At 45.2% G+C, this 26,187-nt stretch overlaps 1 protein-coding gene, 1 long non-coding RNA gene and 2 gene segments (V, D, J or C); 3 read left to right on the top strand and 1 right to left on the bottom strand.

Moving 5' to 3' along the window:
• Positions 1 to 362: 362 nt before the first annotated feature.
• LOC115509291 (cationic trypsin) lies at positions 363 to 5,074 on the bottom strand. The gene is made up of 5 exons (XM_030308614.1): positions 4,991 to 5,074; positions 2,823 to 2,982; positions 1,803 to 2,056; positions 1,155 to 1,291; positions 363 to 607 (listed from the first exon to the last, which is right to left on the bottom strand). Exons 1-5 carry the CDS (start codon positions 5,028 to 5,030, stop codon positions 458 to 460), a joined length of 741 nt encoding a protein of 246 aa, XP_030164474.1. The 5' UTR covers positions 5,031 to 5,074; the 3' UTR covers positions 363 to 457.
• On the top strand, positions 2,006 to 13,353 carry LOC115509300. The gene is made up of 3 exons (XR_003967296.1): positions 2,006 to 2,080; positions 10,969 to 11,000; positions 12,449 to 13,353. It is a non-coding gene; the product is annotated as an uncharacterized LOC115509300 (long non-coding RNA).
• Positions 13,354 to 15,326: 1,973 nt separating this feature from the next.
• LOC115509293 lies at positions 15,327 to 19,995 on the top strand. The segment is given in 3 exon segments: positions 15,327 to 15,478; positions 15,581 to 16,268; positions 17,090 to 19,995. Coding segments are annotated over 2 exon segments (618 nt in total).
• A 3,148-nt stretch (positions 19,996 to 23,143) lies between these two features.
• LOC115509287 overlaps positions 23,144 to 26,187 on the top strand; it is a 196,018-nt gene continuing 192,974 nt past the window's right edge. The window contains 2 exon segments of the C gene segment in view: positions 23,144 to 23,247; positions 23,367 to 23,660. Of these exon segments, the coding sequence occupies positions 23,199 to 23,247; positions 23,367 to 23,660 (343 nt within the window).

The following is a 26,187-nucleotide window of genomic DNA, read 5'->3' on the forward strand; positions in this document are numbered from 1 at the left end:
CAGCAGTAGCAATGCTTTGGGAATAAGGGCCACTGGAGCTTCCCTGACTCTGAACTAACTCAATGACTTTGGGCAGTTGATTTGCCCTATCTGTACCCTGATGTCATCATCATCTGTTCAAAAATGTGATGGCAATAGTGACTTCAAAGCTTATCCATGCTTATATCTTCAATGGACCACACAGAGCCTAGCAGATAGATGATCAGTAAATTCATTTGGATCAGGTTGAATGAATACCTATGTAACCTTTCCAATTCTATCCTCATGTAATTGTTCAATTCTGTGCCCACTCTCTTACTCAGCAGTCAGTTTGAAGATAAAGTTCATAAATATTAAGTAAGGAGAGTTCTTGGACACATGTGGTGTGGGACAAAATTTTTTTATTTAGATACTGTTTTCACGCATAGGTGGAAGGCGAGGTTGACTAACGGGATAAGGTGTGGAGAGGTCCATGTGCTTAGTTGGCAGCGATGGTCTGCTGAATCCAGCTCACGTAGTTGCAGACCTTGGTGTAGACACCGGGTTTGCCTTTTTGAGCGCAGCCGGTACCCCAGGAGACAATGCCCTGGAGCTGGTTGTTGCAGACCACAGGGCCACCAGAGTCACCCTGAACAAGAGGAAAGAGACAATAAGAACTCTCAGTTACACCAAGTTGGGGGAAAGGCTCAAAGTTGTTTCTCCATCACCCTGGGTCCGTTTTCCCAGGTTGCTGATTCTCCAGGAAGCATCTTCACTTTTCCTGGGAATCCAACCCTCAATCTCTGTACTACATCCCTATCCTTTCTACCCCACCCCCCTCCTCCTAGCTCCTGCTCTTCTCTTAGTTGCAGGCGGGCAGGACCAAGAAGAGGTGAGGACAGGTGCGTGCAATGCTGCCCAGCTAGCCCTGCTTTTTTTTCCAGAAAGTTTCCTGGTACAATATACCTCCTCCGCAGGGCGCCTGGGTGTGCTGTTTGCACACCATCTTCTGTGTATCTTTTTACCCTTGACCCTAACCATTAATATCTCAAAAGGAAAATTTATCATTTATCCCAAATCTCTCCCTTGTCCCTTATAATCCATCCCAGAGACAGCTTCTCAATCTGTGTTTCAGGAAAGGGAAAATATGGTGGAAATGCCTGCGGCTTGGCCAGAAGGAGTACAGAGAAACTAACCTGGCAAGAGTCCTTTCCGCCTTCCAGGAAGCCCAGACAGATCATGTTGCTGGTGATCTGGCCTGGGTAGGCTTTACGGCAAGCACTGTCAGTTAGTATGGGAGCTTTCAGACACTGCAGGACATCGGGATAATTTTCTGTTGGGCGCAAGGGTAAAAATGGAAGAATATTACCCACAGGATTCTTGGAGATTTCTTTCCCAATCTCTCCCTCCTTCCCTACTTTGCCAGTAACTTCTATTTTGGAAGAACAACTTTTATCTGGAAAGTCTTCCAAACAGTTTTAATCAACAAGTTGTTCTCTCTGACGCTGGCATCAGTGACTCCAGATCTCAAATCTGGAGACTACCTCTTAAGCAGGTCTATACTTTAGGTGGTACCAAATCTCTCAGCCTCTGTTCTGTTTACCTCCTCGGTTTCTACTTCTTTGCAAATCATGAATCACACTTCAGCTGAACATCTGCTATCTTTATCACAGTTCATTTTTTCTTGTGTTTTCCAGCAAAGGAAACTTCCTAAGACTCCATACATCCACAAACTATCCTCTGGGAACCTTGCCTTGAGTGACAGTTCAGACTAACTGACCCCCAACATGTCTTTCACTTCTAGGATTTTCAGACTTGGTGCTTTTGTTCCAGGTGACACTCACCCCCAAAGCTCTGGACATTTCCCCAGCCAGAGATGAGGCACTGGGAACCAGAAGGTGCACAAGATCTTGGCAGAGAGATAGCAGACACTCGAGAGTTGAGGGTGGCAGGTGAGCTCAATTTAATCAGCATGATGTCATTATCAATAGTGTTTGCATTGTATCTCGGGTGGCGGATGACCTTGGCTGAATTGATGAATTGTTCACCGCCCTCAGAGACTGCAATGTTGTGTTCTCCCAGACGCACCTGGATTCGGCTGGATTAGAGGATGCAAAGTTCTGTAAGTATCCAATTTGAGATTTTCCCCCTCCCCTGTTCCCCCCAGTCATAAGCATAAGCATGAACACCATCCCCTTCAAGTGTTCCCACACATAGGTAATTGTGCACTTAAGGCAGCCCTACCAGATACGGTCCAGGTTAGAGTAACTCTTAAGTGGGTGTCACTACCAGCCCGCCATCTTGTTAGAATAGCTAGATGCCTTTAGTTCCCATGACTGAATGACACCAATACAATGATGGCAGGTTAGGTGGGAATTGATGAATATTATTCAGCACGTGCTATTCCTCTGGTTGAGATTATCAGTTATTGTAGGGAAACATGGCAGGAATCAGAGACATGCCAGGATTTCAAGGGGGCAGAATGAGTTGTACTTATTTTTAACATTGTACTGGAAACTTCTTTTGGGTTTTTACCTCCATATGCCATTTTTTCCTGGTTGAGCTATAATGATTGGGACTATTTATCGATTAATGCTCTTAAGCTAGTCCTAGGTATACTTCATCACTAACTAGTTCCCCTCCTCTGTACCATCATTTGGAAGGCTACCAGGGAACTCTAAGGTTAGCTGTCCGTGTAAAATTCCCTCAACGCAACATACAGTGCCTGGGGAGAGTGACAAGGCTTCTAGAATCCAGATGCTCACCCCTCAAGCGTAACTCTCTAGTTTACCCTGATTGTGCTTTGGCAGGGCTGGGGGATGAGCTGATCTGGGAGAACAGATATGTGAGTATCAGTTACTTACGACTTGTAGCAGTGAGCCGCAGACACCACCCACTGGGAATTGATGAGGGAGCCGCCACAGAAGTGGTAGCCCGAGTTCAGGGACACCTGGTAGGGGACAGAGTTCCTCGGACAGGTGTAGCCCCCAACGATCTTGTCATCGTCATCAATGGGGAAAGCCACTGACAAGGAAAAGTTGGAAACTATCTGTTAAAAGATACATCTTGGAATTTCTACTTACCACTAAGTTTTTGTAGGTGAACTAGAAAAGAGAAGATAATGTTTTCTTGTCACACATAATCAAGACATGGTGATAACATAATTTTCCCATAATGTTTTTCCCAAAATCTTATTACTCTATCTATACCTTTGACACATACTCTACTTACACCATTATAAATATCTAATTTGTAAGTTATGCTTTAAATTTGATAAATATACTGCTTTTCAACATATGTACCACACAAACACACACACACACGCGCGTGCACACACACACACACACACACACACACACACACCTTGATCAGAGACTCTTATATATTAAATGCCCTGAACATTACTACCTAAGGATGTAAAGAATACTTTTTAGGAGTGCCTGGGTGGCTCAGTTGGTTAAGCATCTGATTCTTGGTTTTGGCTCAGGTCATGATCTCATGGTTTGCAAGTTCGAGCCCTGCATCGGGCTCTGCTGCTTGAGATTCTCTCTCTTCCTCTGTCTCTTTGCCTGCCCCTCCTCTGCTCACTCACTCACTCTCTCTCTCAAAATAAATAAATAAGCATTAAAAAAAAGAATACTTTTTATACAAAACTTTGTTCAGCAGACACGCAAATAGGTGTTCAGTGAAGCTTTGCAGTAACCATGCTTATATTGATTTATGGTGGTTGGTATAGGATACTTACTCCCGTGAAGTAGAGGGAAGGAAGCTTTTAGAAGCCCCCTAAGAATGTTCTAGCCTGGAAGGAATTGGGAGTTTGTACTTTTGTTCCCCAAATTTCTCTTTTTGGTTCTTGTGTAAAATTTTCATGAAATAATTTCATAGAACATTATATTTGGTTTCCCTCTCCAACCTTTCCCCTTATTCCAATTATCTTTCTAACATTTTTCAATTTATTCAGCATTGTGAAGTTTGGCCCACTGATTTATTAAGATTTCTATGGCTCCCAAAGTCTCTGATTATATTACATCCACCCTAGTGTTCAAGTATTTTGAAGTAATTTGGGGAAAGACATTTAGAGACTAGTGTATTGAATTTATACTCATCCAATTCGGGAAAGTTTAATAGCAAGTTTTTGATAAAATTTGGTAGTATAAAGAATAGAAACAGATATTTCTCTACGTCTTTTGATGATTAAATGATATGTTATTTTACACCAGAGAGATTTCATTAAGAAAGACATTGTAAAACCCAGCCCATAGCTTTTATTCATGAGAAATAAAGTACCTTTGCCTGTTAAAATCCTTTTGGTATAGAGGAGACTCTGGTTCTGACCCTCACAGCCTCTTCAATGAGCCCAAGACTAGTCATTGTTCCCAATTATTAATTCAAAATGCAACATTTCCTTATTGTTAACTATCCTTTCCTTTTCTCTCTTCCTTCATAGATTTTATCTTGACGTTCAGGGCAATTTCTGCCTCTTTATACTTTCTACACTAGTTACTCCTGCTCACTATAATCTGTCCCCAACAAGTGAGGTTTAATTATGTATAGATATTTGTACTAGGGTAGTTTCCCCTTATCCATGGTTTCGGTTACCTTCGGTGAACCGCAGTCAGGAAGCAGATGATCTACTTTCTGATGTATCATCAGGAGGTCATTACTAGCCTAACACTATCTCACTATGCCTACATCATTCACTTCGCTCCGTTTATCATGTAGGCATTTTATCATCTCACATCATCACAAGAAGAGTGAGTCAAGTACAATAAGATATTTAGAGACAGAGATAGAGAGAAGAGCATGACACATAACTTCTATGACAGTATGTTATGATTATTATATAATTGTTCTATTTTGTTATTAGTTATTGTTAATCCCTTACTGTACCTAATTTATAAGTTAAACTTTATCATAGTTACATACATATTGGAAAAAACCATAGCATATACAGGGTTCAGTACTATCTGTGGCTTCAGGCATCCCCTGGGGTAGATGTATCCACTGCATTCATTTATTCGTAAAGACTCACCAGCAGCTCCCAGGAGAGCAAGGAAGATGAAGGTCTTCATGGTTGCTCACTGGATTTGGCCTGAGAAGTGTGATGATCGCTTTTCATCCACAGGTATTTATACCCCCAGGTTTGTCATTGACACCCATGGCCATGGGTGCCAGAAAAGTGATTTGACTGGAAACTTACAAATCCAAATTTAGAATTCAATTCTATGCCAAACTGAAGATAATTCGGCATCATATTCAAACATTAGCTTTTGTCTACTTTTCCAGAAAGTTGTGGAAATGGAAATAATAAACCCACCTGGTGCAATTTGTTCCCCATAATAGAAAAGTACATTGGAGCAAGGTCACAGAATGGGGCTGCAGGTGTCCTGTTTCCCAGACAAAAATCTTAAGTATTTGGTTGTCTCAACTGTGAACTTTTATCTGAGGACTCTCTTGAACACTACCCCCTTGATGTTTAATTAATATTGGCTCTTTCACAGTTATATAATTTTTCTTGTGGCATCTGTGGCTTTGTATAGCCACGTTAAACTTTCATTATTAATAGGGAAACTTGTTTCCTTGAGAAAAGAAAAAAGTGTTCTGAATTGAAACCATGATCGAGGTAAACAGGAGAATGAAAGAATAACTTACTAGAAGTTACTATATATTTTATATCTATAAAAACTTTGCATATGTTAATTTAGAAATTCTCATTACAACCCTAGAAGATACCGGTTACTATCCCCACTATACATATGGGGAAACTGAGGCACACAAAATTTACAGAGGACTTGAGCAACATCACCTAGCAAGTACACGGTAGGGTCAGGATGACTGATCTTCCAGTCCAGGAAATCTGGCTTCAGAGTCTGTGCATTTAACCACTATACAACATCTCTCCACTTAGTTCATCACAATCTGGACACCAAGATAATACAGAAATCTTGACGAATGGTAACACAATTGAAATCGATGGAGTGCTTACTATGCGTCAGGCACCGTGGATGGGGTTTCTATACATCAGTTCATTCAATCCTTACCAGCAGCTTTATAGGTGTTGTTCTAATTTTTACCATTTTATATATGGGGACAGTGAAGCTTGGGGAAATTACATGTTTTGCTCAAAGTTTTATACTCTTGAGTGGTTAACACAGTGTTCAAACTCGAGCAGACTCATTTCAAGGATCATAAACTCTACTGTGATGCCATAAACATAACTACGGAGAACAACCTGAACTCCACCAAATTAAGGGATGACCCTAGGAGCAGAGAGAATTCTTAGATAAATTGAAGAAATGGGTTCCTGGAGCAGGAGTTGTCGTAATTAATGAAGCATGGCAGAAGTATCCAGAATAAGTGAATCTCAGGGACCAGATTCTACTCCCACACATCTGAATGGCCTACCAGGATGTTACTTCTGCTTTAGCAGATGATCGTCTCTCATGAAGTAGTTTGTTGCTTTTACATTCAAAGTTGTGCTGATATAAAGATGATTCACTAGAAGGCAGAATTTCTCAACCCCAGCACTACTGACATTTGGGGCCAGGTAATTCTGTGTTGTGGGGAACTGCCCTGAACACTGTAGGATATTTATCAGCACCCCTGGCCTTAGTTACAAGTACCACTAGCCCCTCCTCCACGTTGTGACAACCCAAATGTCTCCAGACATTGCTAAATGTTCCCTTGGGTTCAAAATCATCCCCAGCCGGAAATGACTGATCTAAGGAGAAAAGATGGGCAAAGTAGCTTCTAAGGCCATAGCCATGGGTAAGTGATTTGAATGTTAGCACAATGTAGGCACTAATCAACTACTGAATGAATGGCACATAAAGCAGGGGGCTGTCCCTCACTGATACCTAAAAATCATGGAAATTAAGGAGTAAGAGAAGGGCCAGGCCCAGAGTGAAGAAGGGAGAGCCTTCTCAACCCATCCAATTATCTTCCTTTCTGATACCTCCATGGTGAAGTGTTGGAAGTTTGTGTGGTTCTGAATCACCCCTGGAACTTCCCTTGAAACTCACCAGAGACCTTAGCCCATATGAAAAGCACATCATCTTCAAAGAGTTCCCACAATAGTTGGCTCATGTGCTGCTATGCTGTAGGGAGCTCTCCCTGGTGCATTCTGGGCTTTATCACTTGGACCCCTTCTCCCTGGAAGGGCAAGTGTGAGGGTTGCCAGGAAAGAGGAATTATCTAGACTCAACTGCAAATGCCCAAATAAACACCTGAGATAAAGGAACATGGACCCATCCAGTGGCAGCGTGATGACTCTTCAGTCATCTAAAGCAGTAGTGGGGATGTGGGGAAAATGCTGAGTGATTGTTTCTGGACTTTAGGTATTCCCAAATAACTCTCACATGTGGTGCATGGAAACCATGCACACAATGCCTTTAAAGTAACTTAAGTTTTGATTAAAAAAAATTTTTTTAATGTTTATTTATTTTTGAGAGAGAGAGACAGAGCATGAATGGGGGAGGGTCAGAGAGAGAGGGAGACACAGAATCCAAAGCAGCCTCCAGGCTCCGAGCGGTCAGCCCAGAGCCTGATGCGGGGCTCGAACCCACGAACCGCGAGATCATGACCTGAGCTGAAGTCGGACGCTTAACCGACTGAGCCACCCAGGCGCCCCAAGTTTTGATTTTAAAGTAGACTTTTTCCCTGAGCCTCTTCTCAAGCATAGATGTTGATATTTCATGTGTTGGTGAATCTTTATCTAATGCACATTAAAATGAACACATGCTGTTTGATAACATAGCTCTTTAAATAACAGTGGTCATTTGTGCGCTCCCTAAAATCACGTTGAAGACTAGTTGTTTTGTGTATGTGCCGCCAAAGCAAACACATGTTGAAGACTGATCCCATAGCATCAGGCAGAGGGCCGGACAAAACGAGAGTGGGAAATCCCAAGTATCACTGGTGGTCATGTCTGTGGTGGCTGCTGGGTGTGGAAAGGGTATGGAGCAGAGTAGATCTGGATATTAAGTGAGAGCGCAAAGTACGCCAAGCGGAAGATACTAGAAGAATGTTCCCTATTGAAGAGGCCAGGAGAACATGGGATCAGTGTGAGGTGTCTCTCTACATGAGCGCCATGTCGATCTTTTCTATAAAGTGGGTGAACAAACATGAAGAAGATATCCTTGCACGATTGTGTGGGAGCTCACACTTGTAAGATACCTTTTACTCCTGAGATACTGTGCCTCAATCATCCTGTGAAGTTGGGCCCCGGAGAACTGGGTTGAAACTTCTCAGATTCAATAGTTATTCTTGTCTGCGCTTTGTGTGTGCAAAACATCTGTCCTCAATAACATCGATGAATTCTTGTTTGCAGTCAACACTGGTCATGCCACAGTGTGTGGTTGTGGAGGAGGTGGGGGGGGGTCTCCTTCCTCAGTCACTTCCATGAAAATAGCCACGTGCAACGTGTGGTAATGTCCACGTTCCTTTTGCCGGGCAGAGTGGGTTGGTACCTATACTTCTTTTCCTCACTTCAAGCACATGAAGGTCCAGAGGCATGTGTCCGTATCTAATGCATCTGTATTTGTCACCCCTCTTTCCCATGCACACGGCTTAGTGGCCTTGGAGGACTATCTAAACTTGGGCCTGAATTAAGGGCTGGTTGGGCTCCAGCAAATATGTTGACATTTATATTGGCAGAAGCAAGACTCACCGGCCTCTGAAGGCAACTGTATGATCTTCTCTCTGATGGAGTCTGTTTTTCTTTTCGCTTAGATGCTCCAGCCACCTTCTTGGCTAACACAACTCTAGTTACTGAGGCCATTTACTGGCTCTTTAACCGTGCCAACAGGAAGGGAAATTTTTAAATAAGAATTCCTCTCCCTGAAAAAAAGATATATTAAATTACTAAAAAAAAACTGAAATAAGCAATCAGGGCAACAAGAATGCAAAAAAGAACAAGGTTACAAAGTACGCGCTTGTGTCATAACCCTGATGCTAACCTGACGGTCCGTGCTAAGCTCAATTTCTAATCATTGCCATGTACAGAAAACCAGTGTTGGCAAGTAGAATGCTCTTTCTTGGTAAAGTGAACCCTGGAACCAGACAGGCTTCCTTGAGAACCCTGCTCAAGGATGGCATTAGTTTGAGGACATTTCTATTCTAGCTACATGTGATTCTCTCCATGATATTGCTTGCAGGAGTCAGCAAACATTTCCTGTAAAGAGCCCAATAGTAAATGTTTTAGGCTTTGCAGCCAATACAGTCTCTGTCACAACTACTCTTCATTGCAGCGTGAAGGCAGCCGTATACAGTACATGTGTGGTTGAGTGCAGCTACGTTCCAGTAAACCTTCTTCATTTCCTGAAACAGGCTGCAGGTCAGACTTGAACCTGGGCCATAGTCTGTTGACCCTCTCCAGAAGAGAAGGCAGAAATGAATTAAATGCCCCACATCCAGACTTAAAATTGAATGGTGATTGTTTCAATGATCAGGTGTGGCTTGAAAGAAAACTAGTGATCCTAAGAGAATTAGCTCACTGTTGACCTTCAAGTAATGCTTTCGGGAGAAAGTAAGAAGTAGGGAATTGGGGGTTTAGGGGTAGGATATCGGAATGACAGAGAACAGGGAAAAACAAAGAAGAGAATGATAGAGACAGAAACTTGTACCAAAGGATGAGAAACAGTAAAATTCTGGGAGAGAACATTTCAATCTGGCAACAGAGTTCTGGTCTTCATTCTGCCGCTAGCTTCCATTTTGGGGGGTCTTTGCACATTAACAGCCTCATGTATAAAATGAACACCCACAGAAAATCAGGGGGAAATAGAAGTTAACACAATCTTTGATCCACATACAAGAGTCTTGTTAAAGTGTTAACACAACTAAATTATGTCTCTGTCAGCATTCGCTTCCCACTGCTCTGTCCTAAAGATCCTTGACTTATCTTTGAAGATCCTTGACTTGCCTTTCAAACAAACCACCTGTGCCTTCGTTCAGGACCACGGTCTGCCAAAATAAATAGCACTACAAGTATTTTCTTGTTTCTGGATTTACTGTCCTTCAACCTACCCCCATACTATTTTACCAGAGTGGTCTTTCTAAAATTCAAATGGATCATGTCATTTTCCTGCTTAAATCTCTTCGATAGCTCCATATTGATGTTGGGATGCATTTAAGTTCTTGGGCATGGCATTGAAGCCTATGAACCTGGACACTCTTCACTATTTCACACCTCTGTGCCTTTCCCACTTGCCTCACCAGTTTAACACCCACTCATTCTCTAGGTCTCTAATCAGAGAGAATCCTGATGAACCTCACCTGCACTCTCTAGCTCAAATCAGGCCTTGTTGAGTTTTCTTGTCAGCTTCTACTTTTATAACATTTAGTTCCAATTATATATAAATTGTGTGAGTATCTATCTGTGTAGTGTTGATCGTTTAAAATTCCTGAGGGCACAACTGATGTCTGATTTGCTTACCATTCTGCCTCAAAGCCAACATGTATCTGACACATAGTAATTGTTCATCAAATTACTGCTGAATGGGGTTACCTCCCTCACTTCTTCGCTCGCAAACTCCAATTCATCCATTAAAATTTACCTTGACATCATCTCTCCTTAGAGTTAACCTCTGACATTTATCTATGCCCACCTCTAACTCCACCCCACGCTGCCTCTGACTTGACAGATAAGTCTGTTACCTTTCTGCGCTCTTTTAAAGCCTTGTGTGTATTGCTATTATAACTTCTGAATTTTCTTGTAAACGTTTATTTTTTGTCTATTTCCTCAACTAGATTATGATCTCCTGAAACAAATATTTTGTATTTAAGTTCTCAGTCTGTAGCTCTGTCTCTGGCACAGAGTAGATGCTTCAGTTTCTCTTCGCCACATCAGATGCTTGGGCCCCGTCTATAACATCCCACCAAAGGTCTTCCAGCCTCTATTGCAGAAAGGAGGTCCCAGTACCTTCTCAACCATCCAGTTGGAAAGTTTTTCCTTGTGTTGAGCCAGAAGATTGTTTAGAGCTTTTAACCATTTTTTCTTAATTTTGTCCCTAGGTAATGGAAGATCAGGAGACTCATAATAAACGGTAAGTGATCAGGGGTCACGGCCAGCAGAAGATTATGGGTTTTAGAATAGTAAACAGGAGAACCAAGATAAGGCAAGGTTCGAACCCAACAGAGTTTCCCTGTCCCTATTTGTAGCAGGAGCAAATCTCAGAAGGCAACCTCAAAAGTTGCCTCATATTACTAGAAAAATAGCATGCCAGAACTAAAAGTTGAAACTATGTGCTAGCCTCTTTATACACAATGAACCAGAACTGGTTCTTAGAAAAAAAATAAACTAGTACAGGACTAGATTGCTTACAGATTTGGCTTACACTCATCTCCTTCAAAAAGCCTTCTCCAACTTGGGCAATCCCCGAACAACTGTTTTTCTGCATGTCCTTCAAATGCTGCTGAACACGGATTATACCCTACCATTTTACGATTAGTGAAACGTCATACAGGAGTATTTTAGCTGCTTCATCTCACTATTGGCTCTGTCTCACCACCTAGAATATTCACACACACAAAACCAAAGACGTATACCCCATAGGTTTTGTTATTTATCATTTTATTTCCCCTTCCACACGGAACCCATTGCCATCAGGACTCTTCGGTAGAGTCACAATCAATGGCTGTTTGGTGACCAGAACATAGAGGGGGCCAGTCCCCCTTCAGGCAGACTCTTGAATGCTGAGGGAGAGCATCAGGTTGTAGTTCTGAAGACCGGGGTCCTGGGGAGATGAGAGGGTGGTGATGAGAACATGTGCGCACCTGGGGATGATTGAAGGGGCCCCCTCCCTCCTCCTTCAAGAGAGGAAATATCGAGAAGCATGTGGTGGGCCATCAGGAATCACTGCTGCTTCAGGCCAGAGGAGCTCACCTTTAAGGTTCTTTGCAAAGACTGGCAGGTGAGAAAGGGTTTTGCGGGGAAGGAAGAGAAAGAAACGGATTAACATACGTGTATTATCTAGACATGGTGGTATTAAATATGTGCGGGTCTTTGTATATCAATTATACCTCAATGAAGCTGTTAAAAAATAAATAACGTCCTAGAGAACAATATGCAGAAATTTTTTTAAAGCAGTTTTTTAAAAAGATACAGCCTGTGACCTTAAAAAGCTCGAACTCAGCAGGAAGACAGGTACACGCGTGCCAATAATGTGTCAGTATAGGAGGGAAGAAAGGAAAAATCTCAGACTTTTAGAACAAGGAAATTGGCATTGCTTCTTGGAGAACAGGGTGGGGGGAAAAAAAGAGAAATACAAATGGTTCAGAAAAGTCCAAGCAAGTCAAGTACATGTTCACTAGCTGCAGCCATCACTCTGCATTGATCCTGACCTGTGTCTAGAGCATAAGGGGAGAGACAAGGCCCCGAGGCCTCCCCACACCCACCGCCAACCTGAAATGCATCGAATTATTCCCCAAGCAATCTGTGAAGTGAAATATCTTTGCTGTCAGAGGACTAGTGCTTTGCATTGTATCTGTGCAGGAAGGAGGCCTGGTACAGGTGACAGAGATTCTGCCAAGTGAAGAGGGTGTTCCCAAGAAAGGGGGTGTTGGCACCCAAGTGGGGTGAGGAGAGCAGCCTGGTACAGGCCGTTGAAGCCCCAGCAGGTTGAGAAGGGTGTCCATACTGGGCAGGACGTGCGCCACGTCGGGTATCAGACGCTGGACTGAGGTGAGGAGGATTCCAACGTGGAGAGGACTCCTTGGCACAGGCTGTTGGTTCCCAAGCAGGGTGAGGGGGGCGTGTGCCAGGGAGAGACGGTTGGGGTTGCAGTGGACAATTGGGTCCATACAAGGAGACTGATCAAATATGTAAATCTGTTGAGAACAGGAGCCAGTTTTCTCAGTACTGGATAAAGGAATTGCGAATACAGAAAGAACACTAGAGTGAACCTTAGAGTACTGAAATTGGAACTGGAATTACTGGTGTAAAACTTGTGGCTTTTCAATACATGTACATGGATAGAGAGTTAAAGATACATGTTAATGCGGGTGCATTCGTGTGTGTTCCCTAGGCTCTGTCCACTGATGATGTAGAAGTACTGTCACCTCAAAAGCCCAGATCTCATGCCCATCTCTTGTTTTCTGAACACCGTTATCCACTTAAAGGAACCAGGGCTCTTTGGAGAAATAGCTGATTCCAAGATGGGAGCAAGGAAAGCACAGGATGAGCCTAGAATATATTCTTGTGCTATACTATAAGGAAATCCTCAAATACCCATCGTCCTGGGGGCCCTGACAACAAGGCTAGTTTAAAAAGGGAAACAATACTTTCACTTCCAAATCTTTGGACAATGCTCGACAAACATTGGAAAATTATCATAACTATCCTTTAAAATAAAAATTAGTACTAATACATAAATAAACTTTAAAAGGGGGGCATGCTCGAGTGGCTCAGTTGATTAAGCATCCGACTCTTGGTTTCGGCTCAGGTCGTGATCTCACGGTACATGGCTTCGAGCCCCACATGGGGCTCTGTGCTGACAGTACAGAGCCCACTTGGGACTTTCTCTCACTCTCTCTCTCCCCCTCTCTCTGCCTCTCCCTGGCTCGCATGCTCTTTCTCTCTCTCAAAAGAAATAAACTTAAAAAAATTAGTACTGAAGCTCACCTCATGCCAGCCAAATTCATTTTTTTTATCATTCCCATTTCAGCCTTGTATTGTATCCTGATGCCCTGCCCCCAATTGCTGTAAGCCGCAAGTACAAATATACCAGTGCCAACCATACCACACTGGGAAGCAATTTTTTAATGGTTAGACTCACATGTGGTCTCTTACCATTTTTCCATTGCATCCATGTATTCATTCATTCATTCATTCAAGTACGTGTTAATTACCTGCAAAATGTTCAGTATTGTGATAAGGGGGCGGCGGGGGTGGTGGTGGGGGTGGGGGGAGGCTCTGGAAGGTCCTAGCAGGGCAAACATCTGGGTGGAAGCTTATCCTGAACGGCTCATACTGTTTTAGAGTTAAACAGAGGGTAGGAGATCAGTATTTGAGACTCTCCCTTTATCCAGGTTTCGGAGATGAGGAAATGAGAAGGTGAGTAGATGAAATGATTTAGCCATATAAAAACCAGTTATATTTTAACCTTCCGAAAAACATACACTAAACCTCTCCAAACTCAATGTTGTCTAAAAGCATATTCTGGGCCACCTGGGTAGCTCTGTCAGTTAAGTGGCCGACTTCAGCTCAGGTCATGATCTCGCAATTCAGGAGTTCAAGCCCCACGTGGGGCTCTGTGTGGACCACTCAGAGCCTGGAGCCTGCTTTGGATTCTGTGTCTCCCTCTCTCTGCTCATCCCCTGCTTACTCTCTCTCTCTCTCTCTCTCTCTCTCTCTCTCAAAAATAAATAAACATTAATAAACAAATTTAAAAAAATAATAAAAAAGCATGTCATATTGCTCCTATGAGTCTAGAAACATTTTGAGGATGAGAATATCGCCTTTCTCGCCAATGCTTGTTGGATAAACTGAAATTCTGTGTGCTCTGTGCTCCCCTGGGCCCAGGAGTAAGGACTGGAGGCAGCAGGTGGAGAGGAGGTTAATGTGCCCCTGTGACCTCTAGGAGGAGCTGTGACTTCACCAAAATTCCCAGGCCGGTCTGGAAGAAGGAAGGGGAATGGGAAGGAGGCTTAAGAAGGAAGCAAATGCTCTGGCAGCAGGGTTTGCTCCTGGTTCTGCTTGGGACATGGTACCTGAACAGCCTAGATGCGAAAATCTAGTCCAGGTTGCACTTCTCCAACCTCAATAGCATTGTGTCTGCGGTCCCCGTGGCCCCTGTCTCTCAGGACCTTTTGTTACTCTCCAGTGCTTCCCCTGTATGTGTGGGTGCCCTGTTCAGGCTCAGCACCCCAAGTAGGCGAGATGCTTTCCGGGGGCACGGCTTGCAGCATAATTCTCTCATAACCTCGTCAGCACCCACTGACGGTGCTTCCTACCCAGTTAGCATTAAATTCCTGTGTCTTAAAATGAGTGCAGCTGGCTCCAGGGAAAGGTTCTGGAAGCCAAGCAAGGTGGCCTCTGAGTTAAGCCAGGATGGGGCTTGCGTGGGTTTCTCCTGGCTCCCTGAGAGGTGGTGGGGGCGGCGGGGGGAGGGGGACACCTGCCCAAGGGGAAGGGATGTGTGCTTGAGTGGAGGAGGTGCTGTTAAGCAGAAAGAGGAAGGAAAGACTCAGTTATTCATTGGGGAGGGGAGGAAGCTACTGACAATGAAAAAAAAAAAGCAACTGCCAGAAACCTCCTCGAGGCAGAGGGGGGATGGGCCTTTCCTCTGCCTAGGGACCTGCATCCAAACCCACGGCGGGGGGGGGGGGCGCAAAGGGGGGGAGAGGAAACGTGAGCTGTAGAACCAACAGGGGCAGTGAACTCCCGAGCAAACCCTCTGTCGGGGCCACGGACACACATGCAGAAGACAGGAACCTGAGCAGAGAGTCCCTGGGTCCCTTCCGTCAGACACTGCGATGAGCTACCAGCCCCTCTGCTGTGTGGTCCTTTGTGTCCTCGGGGCAAGTGAGTCTGGGAACAGGTGGGACATCTCTGTCCTCGGGTTTCTAGCTTCTCTCCTGGAGCTGCTTCCCAAGACGCTCTAAATTTGTTTTCTTGCTCCCACAGTCCCCGGGGACACTGCAGTTACCCAAACACCAAAACACCTGGTCGCAGCGACAGGGAGTAAGGGGACCCTGAAGTGCGAACAACGTCTGGGACATAACGCTATGTACTGGTACAAACAGAGTGCTCAGAGGCCACCGAAGCTCATGTTTGCCTACAGCTATAAGGAACTCGCCGAAAATGACAGTGTCCCCAGTCGCTTCACACCCGAGTGCTCAGACAGCTCCCACCTGCACCTTCACGTGGCCGCCCTACAGCCAGAGGACTCCGCCGTGTATCTCTGTGCGAGCAGCGAGGACACAGCCCCGCACAGCCAACGGCTCCCCGTGCACAAACCTCCTGGGTGCAGCCGGGGAGCCGTGGGGGCGACCACGGCTCAGCTCCACATCTCCGGTGGGACCCCAGACAGACAGAAACCCCAGGCCACGACGTGCCGGTCGGTTCGCTGGATGCAGCAAGGCCCAGTTCCCTGCACAGACGCCCACAGCCTGTGGCCTGGCTCTGCCCGGGGCCAGACTGTGCCCGCGGCTGAGTGCGGGACGGAAAGGGTCCACCTCGAGTTCCTCCGGTAGCTTCCGATCGGCACGTGGCCCCGGGGACTCTTTCAGGAGGCACGCTGCACTCTGGCCGCGGCGGCCCTGCCAAGCCTCCTGCCGACGCGTGCCTTTCTCTGCCTGTTCCTTCCACCCAGGTGAGACCCTGGATCTCAGCCCTGGTCCCAGCTCCAGACGCGCTCCGAGCCCCTTTGCAGGACACCTGCTTGCCTCACCACAGGGCCCCGTCAGTCCCTACCACTGAGGATAGTGGCTCCCTCGTGAGGTTCGGATCGCTGTCCTCGATGCCACTCTCTGCTGCACACCCGGGGACTCAGCTCTGCGCAGGCTCCTCTTCCTCTCGGGCTTTGACACTTGGAGGCTGGATTCTTTTTCCTTCTGTCCCTTTAATCCTAATTCTTCAGGTCTCCACATCCTGCGTGATCAGCCAGAGAGCCTGACGGCCCTGGATCGTTGCCTGCAACAGGCAGGAAGGGGAGAAGGCCCCCAGCGTTTCAGAGCAGGACCGTATACTCGGGGTTGTCTGTGCTGAACCCCATATTTTCTGGCATCGCCCCTTGCCATGGCCCCAGTGCTGCACACACCTTGGGACCCCGAGGGCTGAGCAGAGCCCTGTGTCCTGGGGAGTCCGATGCCACACTGACACAAAGGCTCCCTCCTCTCTCCTGTAGGGGGCGCTCCAGGGGGAAGTGGGCGTGCAGGAAATGTAATGCCTCAGTCAGACTGACTAGGAACCATGGGAGCTCAGAATTCTCCTCCTGTTTCTGATGCCCAGAAGCCTGTTCTAGGAGAGAACTCATTCCTTCCCAATCCCGTCATGGATTCCTGGCTCTTATGTTGGGTGAGTTTTAGTCTCTTGGAAGCAGGTGAATCTTTGGGAATTTCTCATCTTGGATTTACCTGAGGCTCTTTCAAACCATTTCCTTATTCAATCTCTGGCTTCTTTCTCCTCCCTCAGGACACACAGAACCTGAAGTCAGGCAGACCCCCAGCCTCCAGGTCACAGAGATGCGGACGAGAGTAATCCTGAGATGTGACCCAATTTATGGGTTCTGTACATTGGTACAGACAGATCCTGGGACAGAAAGTGGAGTTTCTAGTTTTATTCTACAAGGATGATCTCTTGGAGAAGTCTGAAACAATCAAGGTTCGATTCTCGGGTCAAAGGCCTGATGGATCATTCTCCACTCTGCGGATCCAGCCCACAGAGCTGGGAGATTCAGCCACGTACTTCTGTGCCAGCAGCTCAGCCGCAGCCTTGCACAGACACCTCCAGCCTGCACACAAACCCTCTTTGTATGTATCTGCCTCTTTTCCAGCTACCAGAATGCTTTTGCTGCCCAAGAAAGTCTGATTTGACTTGTTTTTTCAGCTGTTTCCAAATAGATATCTGAAATTTAATCACCAAAGTAGTTTATCTTTGGCAGGAATGGCCAGGGAGCATTTTTTGCCAAATTTTTATAGACACTACAGGGCTTGACTGTGGCCTCCAAAGATGGGAGCGTTGTTGCCCAGGAAAAGACCATCACATGGCCTATGTCTTCTCTTTACTTCCTTTTGCATCTTGGATTTTGTTGTGTTTTAGTAGCTTAGAAAAAACCATTTTAACTCATAGAATCAGAAATGGTTATCAAGGAAGGGCTTTAGTATTTCCATAAGAGTATTTCCATAAGGATTTCCAACAGTAAATCTTCAGAAGGACGTGCAGTTCAGCATAAGGGCCTGGACTGTCGATGAGTCTTTCCCAGTAAGTACTTGATGCGTTTGGGGAAATGATGTTAACTCACATGAGAATGAGTTAAGAGAACAGTAACAATGGAGTCCGCTATTGGGACAAGGCCAACAGAGGTCTAAACCAGTGAGAGGACCACCGAATATAGCAGGACAGGGCAAGATCGAATTCAGCAGCAAAAATCCAGTAGCACCTAGAAGCAGAGCATGAATGAACTTGTCACCCTGAACTTGACATGGGGCATCCAGATTAACTTCCTGGGTTTTGAGTAAGATCTCAGTGTTCTTGAAGGCCTGGAGCAGGAAAGGCAGAGTGAAGACTTCAATAGAAAAGAATGAATTTCCTCATAATAAGTCAGGATGAGCTCAAGCAATGAATAGAGGCGAAAAAAGTGTGAGCAGATCATATCAGTTATAAACACATGAAATATTCATTTACTCAAGTTATATCCATGCCAGCACCACCATCTACAGGGTCTTCGACAGGGTCATCTACAGCACCACCATCTACAGAATGACTTTCCTCCTGACATGAATCCCACCAACTTTGCAGACCAAAGGATCCCATTTTACAGCTAAGGAAATGAAACCATGGACCTGTAGTGGTGGGATCCATTCTTGTTTTCATGTACTACGTCCTTCAGAAGCATCTTACCTTGTAGAAATGAAGAAAGGACCTAGTAAAGGTTTGGCTAAGGGGCTAGCTCAGATATAATACCCTCAAGCTCGGGAGATACTTTCTAGGATGTGGTATGACTTGTACAGAGGGCTGAGATATGGAACTATGTACTCAATCCATGAATCCAGAAGCCAAAGGGTGGGGGGAGGATGGGTATCCCTCTCATTACCACCCCCAGTGACCCAGCTGCAAATCCAGGCTTCTTTTCCCTGTATTTTTAGGGTCTTCTGGATAAAAAGTTTTGATTCTTTAAGACAGGGGTGCTTCCACCACAGGACATATGAACATGAACTATGACTGTACCTGGTCATTTTGGGCTCCTTTTGATGGGAGCCCAATAGGTAAGGATGGAGGTATTGATCTTGACTATCATGAGGTGATAGAGTTGCTCCTACATAATGGAAACAGGGAAAGGTTTACCTGGAATTCAGAGAACTAGTTCAAACATCTCTTGGTGCCTAAATTCCTGGTGATAATGACAGTTCTGCAATTGCAACCATTTTGGCCTGACAAAGTAAATGTACCTAAGGGACTCAAAACCCTCAGAGACAAATGTCTGGGTCACCCCACAAAACAAACATCTTAGACCACAGAAGTGCTAAGCAAAGTTGGAGAAAATCTAGAATTGGTGATAAGGGAGATAATAAATCTCAGTAATGGCTTTGTGTACAGTAAGAGCAGCAGTCCTATAGCCCTAACCCTGTATTTGTACAGATTGCAGCTGAACCCCACCTTGAAGACCTTATTATTTGGACTTGAAACAATGCAGGGGGTAGACTATTTGAAATGCCTCGATTGTATCACCACCTATCTTCCTGGCTCCCCCCCTGATTCCAGCCACAACTATTTCATGCAGCTATTCCAAGCAGACATTGACCCCTTCATATGGATTGAACCTCCTCTTAAATATGGGCAGTGTATCTAGCTTTCTTCCTGAAGTGCTCTGTGGCTGTGGTTGAGACACATGAATGGCCTACTAGAAGCTTATACATGCACGACCCAGAAGTGTCAGGGTGTTAATGCTCTGTGGGACAATCCTCAACCAATGGGGGGATGAGAATGAATAAATAAAGCTTTGTGTCTGTCTCAGACTCCCTAGAAAGTTCTAGATTGATGAGCAGCCATTTATCTATAATGATGGCCCAATTAATATACATATTTTTCATATTGTCCATCCTTTTTGTTTCTGTGCATGATTTGGCCTCGATATCTCCATCTGACTTATCTTCCACTTTTCCTATTCTTTCCAGCTGTATCTGTTCTGCTTTTAACCCCATATATTGAATTGTTAATCATAGGTATTTTGTATATTTTGTTTCTACAGTCTCCATTTAAATGTTTACTATAGATTCCAGTTGTCCACTAAAATTCTCCATTTTGTCATTCACTTTGTTGAATATATTATCGACAGTTATTTTAATATCAGTGTCTGACAACTCCATCTGAATCATTTTGGCTCTTTTTTTTTTTTTTTTTTTTTTTTGTAATTTTTTTTAATGTTTATGTAGTTTTGAGAGACAGAGAGAAACAGAGCACGAGTGGGGAAGGAGGAGAGAGAGAGGGAGACACAGGATCCGAAGCAGGCTCCAGGCTCTGAGCTGTCAGCACAGAGCCCGATGTGGGGCTCCAACCCACGAACCATGAGATCATGACCTGAGCCGACAGCGGCGCTTAACTGACTGAGCCACCCAGCCGCCCCTGTTTCTTTTTTTTTTAAGTTCGTTTTATTTATTTTGAGAGAGAGAGATAGAGAGCAAGTGGGGGAGGGGCAGAGAGAGAGGGAGACAGAATCCTAAGCAGGCTCCATTCTATCATCACAAAACCCAATGGGGGCTCAAAATCACAAACCATGAGATCGTGACCTGAGCTGAAGCCAAGAGTCAGATGCTTAACCAACTTAGCCACCCAGGCACCCCTTGGGTCTTTTTCTTTGTTTGTTTTCTCTTCTTGCTTTTGGCCATGTGATGTTGTTTCCTCACGCAATTGATAATATGTGTTTGAAAGCTAGATATTGTATATGAAAAACTATAGATATAATCTCAAGTACTGAATGGTATATTTTCCTGTAGAGAGGATTCCTTTTTGTTTATGCTAGGACATATTGGAAGAGGCAAATCTTTTTTTTTTTTTAATTTTTAATGTTTATTTTTGAGAGAGAGGGAGACAAAGTGTGAACAAGGGAGGAGCAGAGAGAGGGAGACACAGAATCCGAAACAGGCTCTGTGCTGTCAGCACAGAGCCCGACGCCGGGCCCGAACTCACAAACGGTGAGATCATGACCTGAGCCAAAGTCAGACGCTTAACCGACTGAGCCACCCAGACGTCCCCAGATCTTCTTAATCTGGTTGATAATTGAGCTGGATTGAAGCTAAGCTTTAGTTTTTTTGATGGCTGTTCACTTTTGCTCCTAGTATGTGATCATTTAGGTTCCAAACTAAACGTCTGGAGTATTTCTACTTTATTAAAGTTTAATTTGCATAACATAATATTTACCTATTTCAAGTGTACAACTCAGTGACTTTAAATAAATTTATGCACTGGGCAACTATCACCATGAATCAGTTCTGAAGCGCTTCCATTGCCCCCAAATTTCCTTTGTCCTCATTTGCAGTCAATCCCCACTCCTACTTGAGGCCCCAAGGCCTCAGTCTTCACCAAGACCTTCTCTTAGGCAGTCCCTGAACACAGACATTGCTCCCCAGACCAGTAAGGTCATGTGATTCCTCCAAGCTTCTCCCTTCTCAGACTTCTCTTTCTTCTTAGCTTCTTAGCTGCTGATATTAAATTGGCAGTAACAGTCAGGGAAAAGTGATTTTTCAGATTATCCTTTCTCTCTGGGATGTTGATCTCTTATCCTTCTCCCTTCTTTCCTTTCTTTGCAAAGCTTCACTTGTAAGCTACAAGGTGCGATGAGGTAGGTGCTTGGGAACTGGGTGCATAAGCCTCACTAGCTCAGCAAGCATCTAGGGGTGCTCCTGGTTAGTGTCATACAATCTTATTTTATGTTTTAATTAAAGTTTATTTATTTATTTATTTTGAGAGAGACAGAGACAGCACAAGTGGGGAAAGGGGCAGAGAGGCAGAGGGAGAATCCCAAGCAGGCTTCGCCCTGCCGGCACAGAGCCCGATGTGGGGCTCAGACCCATGAAGCCGCGAGATCATGACCTGAGCCCGAAACCAAGAGTCAGACGCTTGACCAACTGAGCCACCCAGGTGCCTCAGCATCATACAATTTTAAAACTGGGAAAAGACCTGGAAATTATTTATTTCAGCTCATTGTTTTATAGATGAGGAAATGGGAAGTCATATGAAGGATAGTTTTTAACTGTGTTACTGCTGAATAGATTCCTAACTTCCATATGATATAGATTTTTCTATCTGTAGTCTAGAGTAGTCTGTGAATTTCTTTTTGCTGCTATCAGAGTATAAGCATCATGAGAGGGAGCATATTGCCTTACTCGTGCTTTGCACTAAGTAGCCATTCAATGACTGCAAACAAACAAAACATGCTAAAAGTTCCAGGAAGGATGGTAGTTGTTTCTGTTTTGTTCGCTACTGTTTCCCTGGTGCTTGTTCTGTGTTCAATGAAAAACAACAACAACAAAGGAACCACTTGTCTTGGAAGAAGTTTCACCACTAGTTGACAGTGTCGCCGGTTTGTGTGTGCGTGCGTGCGTGCGCGTGCTGCCTCTGTGGCAGTCGTAGCTCCCTGCTCCAGTGCCTGGCCCTTGCTGATTTCAGTTTCTTAAGGGCTGGCTGGAGCCTGGCCCGGGAGGGCCCTGAGGTCTGAGAAGTGTGCTTTGCTGACCACTAGGAGGCGCTGTGGCTTTTCCAGAACCCTGAAGCGGGGGTGGGGCGGAAGGAGGGAAAGAATCAAGGGGGCAGTGGTTCTCACCAGGGCAATTTGGTGACTTAGGAGACATTTTGTTCTCCCAGCTGGGGCTGGGGAGTGCTACTGGCGTGCAGTGGGTAGAGGCCAGTGCACAGGACAGCTCCCACAGCACAGAATTATACGGGGGCTGCTGAGCAAAAATCAGACATTCAAGGGAGCCAAGATTTGAGTGGGATCACCCTGAATTATTGTGAAGAAGAAGATCCAGAGAAGAGAAACTAGCCAGACTCTGAGACCAGATCTGGAGGAGGGAAAGGCAGGGAGGCAGAGAAACATCCTTTTTAAAAAATTATTTTTATTGTTTTAGAAAGAGAGAGCATGAGCAGAGGGACAGAGACAGAGATAGAGAGACAGAGACAGAGAATCTCAAACAGGCTCCATGTTCAGTGTGGAGCCTGACTCAGGGCTCGATCCCACAACCCAGTTGGTTGAGTCTGGTGGTCTGATCCCAGACTCTGTTGCTTGAGTCTGATGCTCAACCAACTGAGCCACCCAGGTGCCCCGGCAGAGAAAGATCCTTAAGGCAACATGCCTGCCCCATTCAGACGACCCCCAGAAATTCCAGACTCCTTCGAAAGGAGTAGGAATGAAAATGTCTTTGAAAGGAGTAGTGCAAGAAATGAAAAACGAAGAGAGCCCAAGAATGGGGAAGTCATTCTAGGCTGTGACATCACAGGCAGGGCACCAGGAAGGGTGTGGACAACTGCAGCCTGGCTCTTACCTCTGAGGACTGGAACCCCTGCTGGGTCTCCGCCTGTCTCCACCATGGGCTCCGGCCTCCTGTGCTGCGTGGTCCTCTGCCTCCTGGGAGCAGGTGAGTCCTCGGTCCAGGTGCTGTGATGCAGCTTTGAGTCTCTAAGCCTGTGTTCACCAGGTGTCCAGCAACAGGCTACCTCCTGGGACTTGTCTGAATTCTGCTTCTTTCCTTCTCAGCCCCCCTGGACACAGCAGTTTCCCAGACTCCCAAATACCTCATCGCACAGATGGGAACTGAGAAGTTCCTACAATGTGAACAAAAGCTGAGCCATGATGCTATGTACTGGTATAAGCAGGATTCCAAGAAATTGCTGAAGATCATGTTTGCCTACAATAATAAGGAACTCATTCACAATGAAACAGTTCCAAGTCGTTTCTCACCTAAATCTCCTGACAAAGCTCGTTTAAACCTTCGTGTCAGCGCCCTGGAGACAGGTGACTCTGCCGTGTATCTCTGTGCCAGCAGCCAACACAGCGTTGCAGAGTCACTGCCTCCCTGTGCACAAACCCCCTGGCCCAGCCAGGAAGCTGCGGAAGGGGCTATGTCTTGACCCTGAGGCTCCATTCACCCCCGTGAGACCCCTAGACGGGAGTTTCCAGTCTGTAGTACAGGCTGCCCATACACCCGGTGAGGTTCTTCTTTATTTATGCCCACAGAAGTCTCCCAGAATTCTACTTATCAGCTAGAGCAGGGGTTTCCAGTAAATTCACGGATTCACTCGGATTTTCACAAACAAGAAGATCTTAACTGGTGGAAGAAGCCCTTCCTTGAATTTCTTTGCTGGTACTTACTGTACAAACCTTGTGACTGAAAACACGCTATTCACTAAAAATGTTCCCTGAGCAAAAGCCTAGAGGAAAGTGGGGCGAAGACAAAAGTTTCTAAGACCACAGGGAACTTCAGATTATTAATGAGTGCACTGGTGAATAGAAAAATATTTGGAGAAGCATGAAAGTTCATGGCAATAGGTAAACTAGAGAGAAAGAAAGACAATATAGAATAGAAGCTCTGGATTGCTTGTGTTCTCCTAAACACCCAGAGGGGTAGGTTTGTGCACTACAGACTCCTCCTCCAGGAGGGCTGACCGGGGCGATTCTTCCCAAATCTGATCGAGTAGCATCTTGAAGATTCCTCCAGAGCAGGCAGTACCCAGGTGGCAGAGGACATTGAACATCGAAAAGACTTTCTACACAAATCTCTATGCGGTAGCTAGTTGTTGGCCCTACCTTAAGCGAGATAACATGAGCAAATTTGTATTTGGTACAGCACTGGTACCAGTATGGATCAGAAGAGAGATGTTTCGGGGAGGAAATAAACAACTCGGAGACTTTGAAAATATTCTACATGATGCGGCACCTGTGTGGCTCAGTCGGTTAAGTGTCCCACTTTGGCTCAGGTCATGATCTCATGGCTGGTGAGTTCGAGCCCCACGTCGGGCTCTGTGCTGACAGCTCAGAGCCTGGAGCCTGCTTCACATTCTGTGTCTCCCTCTCTCTCTGCCCCTCCTCCACTCACACTCTGTGTCTCTCTCTTTCTCTTAAAAATAAATAAACATTAAAAAAATAAAATATTCTACCTGAAATATTATAGACAATATAGAAGAGAAGCTCTGGCTTATTTATGTTATGATCTCCTGAAGAACGTTAGGTTTCAATCTTGCAGTTTCTAATGTAGGATTTGCTAGGATCTATTTCAGTTTTGCCCTCCCTAGTAGGGAGCCCTAGCATGCGGTCATTATTACTAGTGCCTGGCCTTTCAGCGGACTCCGTGGGCATCACAGAACATCCACCAGTGTCTCTTATCCTACCTGGGTCTGAATGCCAATGTCATCCAGCTGAGTGCCTTCTGAAATCTCTGCTCAGCTCTCCAGCCTACTACGTGCCCTCTGCTCAGCCTTCTGGAGTCCCACCCTGAGCATACACATAAGGAAGTAGACAAGAAAAAAAAGGATTTCCTTACACTCAGCCTTGGGGTTCCTTTTCAGTACTCTGTGCCCCGATCCAAGCTGTCTTGGGATCAGTTATGTCTTTTCTCTAGATCTTCAAGCAACATACACTATTCTACGTTATACAGATAACGTTTATTTGAATTTTCTTACATGTTTACCATTCTACTTCTTCACTGCAACTCAGATTTTCTTTACATCATTTTCCTCCTTCAGGCACATCCCTAATTCAGGTACCCGAAACTCCCCTTTCACCCACCCCTTGCTTTGGGAAATGCTTATGTTCGCTTTTGTTCTCAGGGCAACCCCGCCTTTCTCTTCCACTTATTGCTCCAGGTTTCAGTTTAAATTCTACTGTCTTTTGTAATCCTTGGGAGTTTACTTATTGGGAGCCAAACAATCCCAAGTTTTTGCGGTTTCATTGTAGAGGAGTGTCGTCTTGCTACAGTGGATGTCCAGCGTAAGAAATACAACAGTAGCAATGCCAGCCTTTGAACTAAGTTTAATTTTAGGTTCTTGCCTAAGAATGGAATATCTCCACCTGTATGAATTAGAGGCCCCTCATATACGTAACCTGTTCAGGAGGAGAATATCCAACGCCTTTGCTTAAACTCTCACCCATACTACCCTTACATTTTTTGTTTTATGGGCCACCCGGAAACTCTGATAGACTTTATTCTGTTAGAAAAATGAGTAGGAATTGAATGTCCTAGGTATGCGGATGAACGGCAACGTTGCCAACCCTTTTTGTTGTTTCAGAGGCTTCTTTCGTCTTCACACTTCCGTGGATCTGGTGTCATCACAGCCCCAACCCCTCCAGCTCCCCATCTGTGGAATGAGGGATAGGGCGCCCTCTGCAGCGCCGCCACTGGGCTGGTTCGAAGCCCGCAATCTAGGAAATGTGCTGCCTTGGCCACAAGGAGGCGCTGTGGCGCCATTGAAAACTCTGAGGCTGGGGTGAAGGGAAAGGATGGGATTGAAGGGAGGGAAGGGGTCAGGAGGGAAAGAGTGCATTGGGGCTCCATCCTTGGGTCATTTGGGAGCATCAGTTG

Source organism: Lynx canadensis, chromosome A2 (assembly GCF_007474595.2).
Source record: "Lynx canadensis isolate LIC74 chromosome A2, mLynCan4.pri.v2, whole genome shotgun sequence".
NCBI lineage: Eukaryota > Metazoa > Chordata > Mammalia > Carnivora > Felidae > Lynx > Lynx canadensis.

Bases quoted from the DNA above. Each gene is read 5' to 3' on its own strand.
- LOC115509291 (XM_030308614.1), bottom strand. From the start codon at position 5,030: ATGAAGACCTTCATCTTCCTTGCTCTCCTGGGAGCTGCTG. The intron at 1,292-1,802 runs GTGAGTGTCACC...TGCGCCCAACAG, and splicing joins AAATGTCCAGAGCTTTGGGG to AAAATTATCCCGATGTCCTG. The intron at 608-1,154 runs GTTAGTTTCTCT...CCTCTTGTTCAG, and splicing joins GCGGAAAGGACTCTTGCCAG to GGTGACTCTGGTGGCCCTGT.